The sequence below is a fragment of the Lampris incognitus genome, chromosome 14, assembly GCF_029633865.1.
Source record: "Lampris incognitus isolate fLamInc1 chromosome 14, fLamInc1.hap2, whole genome shotgun sequence".
NCBI lineage: Eukaryota > Metazoa > Chordata > Actinopteri > Lampriformes > Lampridae > Lampris > Lampris incognitus.
In genome coordinates, this window is record NC_079224.1 from 10,205,924 (window position 1) to 10,215,110 (window position 9,187).

General features: G+C 45.1%; 1 protein-coding gene across 1 annotated transcript in view; it reads right to left on the reverse strand.

The window, feature by feature from the left end:
* The window catches only part of LOC130124306 (uncharacterized), a 36,897-nt gene extending 33,703 nt beyond the window's left edge, over nt 1-3,194 (reverse strand). The window contains exon 1 of the mRNA XM_056293767.1: nt 3,122-3,194. Within this exon, the coding sequence (XP_056149742.1) occupies nt 3,122-3,194 (73 nt within the window). The remainder of the gene's footprint in view (nt 1-3,121) is intronic.
* Between the last annotated feature and the right edge of the window lie 5,993 nt (nt 3,195-9,187).

Sequence of the window (9,187 nt, forward strand, 5' to 3'; positions counted from 1 at the left end):
AGCTACAGATGTAGGTTAAACTTGATTCAGGATACCTATTTAAGTTTGGCTATAGTGGCACATCCTGTTGACATATCTTAGCTGAACCATACAGACTAGGTGTAGCTCCCCCCTACTGACATAATTTTTACCACAAATTATACCCAGGGGATGCTACACCTAATCTGCATGGTTTACGTAAGATAAATAAACAGGATGTACCATTACAGCCTATTGTTTGTATGGTTAACTCAGGGACCTATAACATCTTGAAGTTTCTTGCATCTATTCTGAACTTGTTGGTAGGCAGTAATGAACATCACATTCAGAACACTACGGATTTTGTGGATAATGTGAGGGACATCATTATGGAGGGGGATGAAACAATGGTCTCTTATGATGTTAAGTCTCTCCACGTGTGTTCCTGGTGATTATGCAATGGAGGTAGTCTGTATGATATTACAAAATGACCCCACCCTTAGCAATAGCACCACCCTTAACACTGACCAAACGGGCATCCGGGTAGCATTGTGTTCTATTCCATTTGCCTACCAACATAGGGATCGCTGGTTCGAATCCCCATGTTACCTCCGGCTTGATCGGGCATCCCTACAGACACAATTGGCTGTGTCCGCACGTGGGAAAGTGGCTGTGGGTATGTGTCCTGTTCACAGCACTAGCGCCTCCTTTGGTCGGTCAGGGCGCCTGTTCAGGGGGAAGGGGGAACTGGGGGGAATAGCGTGATCCTCCCACACGCTATGTGCCCCTGGTGAAACTGCTCACTGTCAGGTGAAAAGTAGCAGCTGGCAACTCCACATGTTTCGGAGGAGGCATGTGACAGTCTGCAGCCCTACCTGGATCAGCAGAGGGGGTGAAACAGTGACTGGGATGGCTCGAAAAATAGGGTAACTGGCCAAGTGCAATTAGGGAGAAAATGGGGGTAAAAAAAATCCCCCCAAAATAAATAAATAAACACTGACCAAGTATGTCTGCTCCTGAAGCTCTGTCTTCAGTCCACATACTTCACATACAGGGGGCAGTACTATAGACAGAGGCATGGGTGTCCTATGGGTTACGTAGTTTCACCTGTAGTGGCCAACTTGTACGTGGAGTAAATGGAAAGGAGGGCTCTGATGTGCTACCCCGGGACACCACATAGCCATTGGTTCAAATTTTTGGAGCTTGTTCAGAAAGCTGCAGCTCGTCTGGTGTTCAACCGCCCTAAGTTCTCCCACACAACTTCCCTTCTCATGTCGCTACACTGGCTCCCAGTAGCTCCTCGCATCCAGTTTAAGACTGGTGCTATCCTACAGAGCAGTGAAAGGAACAGCTCCTTCCTATCTCCAGGCCATGGTCAAGCCCTACACCCCCGCCCGACCACTTCGCTCTGCTGCCTCGGGACGTCTGGTTGCCCTGTTGCTCAAAGGTCCCTTGCTGCTGATCGACCCGGTCACGGCTCTTTTCTGTCCTGGCCCCACAGTGGTGGAATGAACTCCCCACTGATGTCAGGACAGCGGAGTCGCAGCCCATCTTTCGGCGCAGGTTGAAAACTCACCTCTTCAGAACTACTAGCCTTTTACTTGTTCTTAGCACTTATTGTATTCACTCATTTAAAAAAAAAATCTCTTTCTTACACTTTTACTTAGCACTGGTTTTGCTCTTAGATGCTTGTTTAGACGCACTTATGACCTCTGATGACTAGTAGTTCTCCTGATTTCCTACGTTAAATGCACTTATTGTAAGTCGCTTTGAATAAAAATGTCAGCTAAATGACTGTAATGTAATGTAATGTAATTTATGGATGAGACCCGGATTAAAGTTAAATCTCTGGATGTACCACATTTCATTGACCACATTAACTATGTGGACAACCACATCAAGTTCAGCAGACAGGATGTGAAAAACGACACGTTAGTCTTCTTAGACTGTGAAATTGCAATTAGTGATGGAAGACATTTGACAGTTGATGTTGAAAGTAAACCATCATATACTGATCAGTACTTAAGGTTTGACTCTCATCAGCCACTGGAGCACAAACTAGGAGTCATCAGGACGCTGAACCAACGAGCTGACAGTGTCCCCACAAGCACAGTGGCCGGGGAAGGGGTGAAATCCCACATTAAACAGGCCCTGGTTAAGTGTGGTTATCCTAACTGGGCGTTTGTCAAAGCTAGGAAGACACCCAAACAATGCACCAGCCAATCGAAGAGAGGGGAAGAACCACAGCTGTCTAAGTGTAAACAAGAGATGATTCCGTATGTGGCGGGAGTGTTGGAAAAGTTGAGACGCATATTTTCCAAACACTGTGTCTCAGTTGCTTGCAAAACCCAAAACAAGCTGCGCCAGAAGTTGGTGCACCCCAAGGATCGGGTTCCCCGGCATAAACAGAGCAATCTAGTGTATGCTGTTAAGTGCGAGGAGGATTGCTGTGACTTGTACATTGGTGAAACAAAACAGATGCTGGTCAAGAGGATGGCACAACACAGGAGAGTTAACGTGTCAGACAAGGACTCCACAGTTCACACCCATCTACAGGCCACTGGCCACTCTTTCAAGGATGAGCATGTGCACATCCTTGATAGGGAGGGACACTGGTTTGAACGGGGAGTCAAAGAGGCCATCTATGTGAAGAGGGAACGACCATCCCTGAACCGGGGGGGGGGGTACATCTGTCACTATCTTACAATGCTGTGATTGCAAATACTCCCAAATCTCCTCTGAATAATACACATGGCCATTGAAACTCTAATTAATGGCCATGCCCATATTTGCATATGAAACTGATTGTTGGTTTAAGTCATTATTGTTATAAGGGTGGGGGTACCTGAAGTCAGTTTAGACTGAAGATGTCACTTAGATGAGTGATGAAATGTATGTCAATAAAAATTTTATCCAGATGAACTGATTCAACTTTCCTTGATAGGGGCTAGTTGTTCTGTAGAGTAGATGAGCATTCAACTAGCAATATTATCAAGGCCAGAAGTCGTTCTGGTTTTACAATGATTTAAAGTAGGGATGTCCCGATCCGATCCACGGCATTGATATCGGGTTGATACTGGCCCAGAATGATGGATTGGATATCGGAGAGGAGAAGAAAATGTGATCCGACACAAACCATGGGAAATCTAGCTTAAACCATCACCTAAATGTTTGAAATAGTATATCTTCTTCCTATTTGTCTTCTTCTCCGTCTCCTCTCCGGCTTTCTTCTTCATATTAGCACTTCCTGTGTGGTGCACCGCAGTGTGTCAAGTGATAACAACATCCATCCATCCATTTTCCGAACCGCTTATCCTGCTCTCAGGGTCGCGGGGATGCTGGAGCCTATCCCAGCAGTCATTGGGCGGCAGCATGCGGCGAGACGATAACAACAGTAGTAGACAGTAGTATACAGTAGTAGCCAATTAGTTGCATGTGTATGAGCGTTAACTACCTGTGGAACAGTCATATCAGTGGTGTGGAAGTATTGCAACCTTAAAGAGGAAAAAAATCCAACAGCCGAATGCAAAATATTCAATGCAAATGTTTTCAAGGGGTGGCAGCACTGTTGGTCAGTTTAACACCACAAACCTAATTAGGCATTTGGAAAAACACCACACGGAACAACACCAGGAATTTCTGCAGGCAATGGCTGCAAAGACAAGCAAAACGCCCCAACAGCAGACACTGATGGAATCAATAAAAAGGCGAAAGAAACTGCCCCCAGACACCAAAAAGGTGAAATTGATAACGGAGAAACTAGTTCAGTTTATTGACCTGGATGACCAACTGCTTTCGGTGATAGAAAATGTGGGGTTTCAATGCTTAATTGAGCACCTCAAGCCTCGCTACACTTTGCCCAGTCGCCATTATGTAACGGAAAAGGCCGTTCCTCGTATCCAAAATCAAGTTTGCAATTTTCTCTCCAAACTCTTGGAGAATGTAGGTGTGGTTAGTTTCGCAACAGACGTCTGGAGCTCAGACGTGAGTCCAGTGTCCTTGTTGAGTCTGACTGCGAATTGGATGGACTCGGATTTTACCTTTAAAAAAGTGGTGTTGCATGCCTGAGAGTTTCGTGGCTCACACACAAGGGATTCCATTAAGGCAGCCATCGAGGAAATGCTACGTGAATGGAAGATTCATAAAAAATAAAGTGCATGTATTTTTAAGGGATAATGCACAAAATATGAAGAAGGCTATGGATCAGCTTGGCAGGTGAGTTTGGGTTGCTTTGCGCACACACTGCAGCTAATTGTGCTTGAGGGACTATTGTCACAGTGCAGTGTAGGTGACGCACTGGCCAACGGGAGAAAAATAGTTGGCCACTTCAAACACTCACCCCTTGCCTATTCATGGTTAGAAGACATCCAAGTAGAGGTAAATATGCATCCTAAGCATCTGCAGCAGGATGTCCAAACTAGGTTGAACAGCACCCATTACATGATTGAAAGCCCCATTGCACAGAAATGGGCACTGTCTGCTTACATGGCTGAATACGACCTGCCAGCCACACTAACAGCAAACCAGCGGGGCCTATTGAAGAAGGCTTCCATGGTTCTGGTACCTTTTGGGGAGATGACAAGGGAGGTGAGTGCCTCCTACGCATCTGTAGCTGATGTCATCTCCATTGTGTGTGTCTTGAAACATGTTCTCATTCGTGAAAACGAGGCTGACCAGGGGATTAAGTCAAGGAAAAGTACCCTCCTTGATGCAGTCAACAGACGTTTTAACAACGTGGAATCTGAGCCATTGTACTCTGTTGCAACTCTGATGGATCCATGTTACAAAGACAGGTAAGGGAGTTTCTGTTAGCCAAGGAAATGCAAAGTAGAGCAGGAAAATCAGAAATAGTACAATGGGAAAAAGCAGGGTGCAGAAAGGTAGAAAGCATCTGGCACAGGCCAGATGACAAGCCCTGTTTACCTAAATGTTTTTCCTTTACTATGCTAAGTTGACACATGGAAAGGACCATGTGTCAAAAGGAGGGATGTGTACTACATCAAACAAAGTGTGGTATACAAAATGCTTCTCAAATTATTCCCAAAAATTCTGTCAAAACTGTGTTATTTGTGCAACAAACAATGTGGGCCATGGCCTCCGGGTAAATCAAGGGGCCCACCCACAACTGCACAAAGTAACACCAAACGAAGGAACACATTGTCTGGTAATAGTAGATATGTTTTCTAAAACTTTTCCAACCTCAAAGCAAGATGCAAGTGCAGTGTCTAAAGCATCAATCAGAGAGATTATTCCTCATTAGGGAATTCCAAGCAAAATCAGCAGCAATAATGGCACACCATCTGTGAACGCTGCCCTAAGGAGTTTGGGAGATTATTTAGGCAACGACGTGAAACAACACTGTGCCTATCGCCCAGCTAGTGGAGGAGCGATAGAACGAGAGAATGGTACTCTAAAAAATAAATTGGCTAAACGTTGCAAATAGACAGGACTATTGTGGACAATGGCTCTCCCTCTCGTCATAATGTACACCAGGGCAAGAGTAAGACAAAGAAATTGATATATTATTTGGAAGACCGTTAAACACAGGAATTGGGCAAGCCCAAAGACACCTTCCCCACACAGCCAGTGTGAGGATGAAATGTTTCATCATTGTGTAAACCTGATCTCTGTGCTCTCTGATGTTTATAAGCAGATCAAAGCAGTCCTACCAGAACGAGCAGAGGGGCCATTACATGACCTGCAGCCCGGAGACTGGGTAGTGGTGAAGGACCACAGACGAAAGGCCCAGAAAAAACCGAGGTGATTGGGACCATACCATGTGTTGCTGTATCCATAAGTTACATGTGTGTGTGTGTGGGGGGGGGGGTCTGGTTTCAACCATTTAATCGTAATACACTTCAGGGCTGCTGTAAGTAGTATTTCTAGGAGATACTTCTTAGACCTCCCCTCAGGACGTAAGATGCTAAACTGCAACCGCAGGCTGTAGAGGGGTAGCACCTTACCTCAGCAAGGGCCCTTTGGCTAAGGACAATGTCCCTACTGATAGATTTGGTCCTCCTGCATGCCTGTATGGTACTTCCCATGGTGCCCAGTCCATCCAACACATTGGGATAGGAGAAGGGAACTCTGATTTCAAATCCACCTGCTGCCTTGTAGGTTGATGCCTGTTTAGGCAAAGGCTAGGGGATGGTAACTCTGAATTCAAATCCTCGGGCACAGTCTACCCAGCTGTCAGTACCCGGAAAGGGTAAGCCAAGGTTAAACCATTCCCCGGGCGCTGCACAGCAGCTGCCCACTGCTCCTAGCTACACAGCTAGGATGGGTTAAACGCAGAGAGTGAATTTCATTGTATGTATGTACAAATGACAAATAAAGTGTATGTTATTCTATTCTAGACCATCAGGTATTACTCCCAGTAGTGCCACCATAGAATCTTGTGGAATATTCTGCTGGAACACTTCTTTTAGAGCATCAAATACCGCTTTCCAAAAGATATGTAACTTAGGGCATAACCAAAATATGTAAAACATGTGAGTATAATTTCCAATTTGCGCTCCGCAGTTTCTCCAACATGAACTGGTGTGTGTTGGACCTATATTTAACACTATCTCTGGCGTTCGAAAATATCTAGTGATTACTTTGCATTTAAATTCCCGCCGTGTGTTTGAATTTATCACTGAGTTTGCGTCTGTGCATATTTCCTTCCAGGTATCCTGTGTTATACCCATGTTTAATTCTGTTTCCCAACTCTGCTTTATATTTAAAGAGCTATCTTGGTTCATACACAAAAAGTTGTTTTTTTTTTTAATAAATTTATTTCTAGTTTTTCCCCTTATCCCGCCCGATTAACCCAATGGCATATGGCCGGAACTCTTGTCGAATAACTCCCCTGGCTCACGTTTCCACAGGAAGGAGATAGTCGTTACACCAGCTTCCTTCAAACTCGTGTTGGGCTGCGCGTTATTATGAAACCCACTGCTTTTCTGGGTAAGACACGCCCTGTGTAGCATTCAAGCACTATGATTGGCCAGGCATCCAAGCACTGGGATTGGCCAGGCGTCCAAGCGCTAGGATTGGCTAGGCGTCCATGCTTGCGCTAGGCATGCCCACGAGCCTACTCGCTATTAAAATGAATTGAGAATTTGAGATCTTTGACCACCTCAGACGCAAACCATGTTTGTTTTTTTTTGTGATTGAATACACTTTTCCACACGTTTTGTGTGCCCTTATTAACAAGTAGTGGTTATCGCCATCAGCCAACTACTTAATACAGAAAAAATTACTCCCTTTCAGGAACTGTTACTGCATAATATTATATCAGTATCGTAGTAACTTTAACGCCTCTGCTACCCGACCTCTAATAAAGAATAGGCTAAAGCATCAGCCTGTCGTCAAAAAGTTACTACAATACTGATATAAAATTATGCAGCAACAGTTCCTGAAAGGGAGTAATTTTTTCTGTATTAAGTAGTTGGCTGATGGCAATAACCGCTACTTGTTAATAAGGGCACACAAAACGTGCGGAAAAGTGTATTCAATCACAAAAAAACAAACACGGTTTGCGTCGGAGTGTTTGGACCCCTGGCCAATCCTAGTGCTCGGACGCCTGGCCAATCCTAGCGCTCGGACGCCTGGCCAATCCTAGTGCTCGGACGCCTGGCCAATCCTAGCGCTTGGACGTCTGGCCAATCCTAGTGCTTGAATACTACACAGGGCGTGTCTTGCCCAGAAAAGCAGCGGGTTTCATAATAACGCCTCAGGGCATTGACATAGCTAACAACACTGTATTAGAGGATGGTTGCACCCCAGAAGACATAGGCAATTTCACGGGAAACTGCTCCATCACGTATGTCTTCCATTCAGATACAGAGTTCAGTTGTACCAAAAATGGTAAAAACCACAGCGCATGTAGCGATGCCACGGCTTCGACACTGTTATTGCAAGGACTTTCTGTCCCAGAGATTTATTGGTTATGTGTGTGTGTGTGTGGGGTGGGGGCTCTTAAGGGGTGTATTATCTACAGCTTGAGGAGGGTTATGCGCTAAAGTAGTCTTATCCCAACAAATACACGTTACGTCAGCTGACCACGACAGCACCCCGAAACAGCACAATCATTTCCAAAATAGGGAATATACAGAAGACCTGTTGCAGCTAGAAAAACGCTACTTAAAATGAAACTTAATTGATATATTGATTGATTGAAGATCCTAATGCCTGGCTAGATGTCATCGGAGTGCCCGGAGGAGTACCCAGGGAATTTAAAGCCCGTAATCAGGTGGCACCCTAGTTTCTGCGGTGTGTCCCACACTGTCAGCACTAGTTGGACCTCTGTTGGCAGCTTTTTGGCAGATTCAGCATGTTGAATCGGGGGAGCCCATCAGTGAGAGAGATCACTCTGATTGGCTGTTCAGCTTAGCGAGTCAGTGCAGAAAGTACATGCTATTTGGTCGTCGGCTGTAGTCTTTGTGCTGTCTTCAGGTGCTACCTTTTGGCCCAGATGGCAGGTGATGTGAGGCGTCGCAAAAGTCAGCCTTCGTTGCCACTAGTCAGTTTGGTGTGTCTGGGCCCTTAGATTAGTGATCACATAGATGAGTGAATGGTCTATTTGGATCAGGCAATCCTAAAGAATCCATGGTAGTCAAAGTCTGTTTTAGTTGAGTGGGAGCTGCACCAGCACCCTCTGTCTACGTCACATTGTCAGTTGGTTTTAGTCCATGGTCATGCATAATGGATAATAGTTGAGCCTCCAGGGATGCATAGCCACAAATCCACTGTCAACAGTGGCTGTCATCCCTAAAAATGACGTTAATCGCCTCTTAGTGAAAGGTTTTCACATTCTGAGGATGGCTTCCACTCATTTTGAGCTCAATGGTTTACCTTCTTTTTTTTAAGAGCTCTTGTGAAAGGTGACTCGTAGAAAGGTGACTTTTTCCTAGACAAATTGCAATTTAGTCAGACTGGCCTTGTGGCCCTGCTCTGCCACATGTTTTAGCAATGCAACCAATATCACAAGCTTGTTTTGTTGATGAACAGATCATCAAATCATTGACATACTGTATCAGCATGCTCTCTGCTAGAAGACCTAAATTCTCCAGACTTGCATGCAAAACCTGCGAGTAGACTACTGGGAACTCAATATAACCTTGTGGCATCCTGGCCCACAAATATGTTTTACCCTGAAACGTGAAAGCAAACCAATACTGAGAGTCTGGGTACACACGGACACTGCTGCATTTTGCTTGTAAATCTTGCAGGAATCACCACTCTG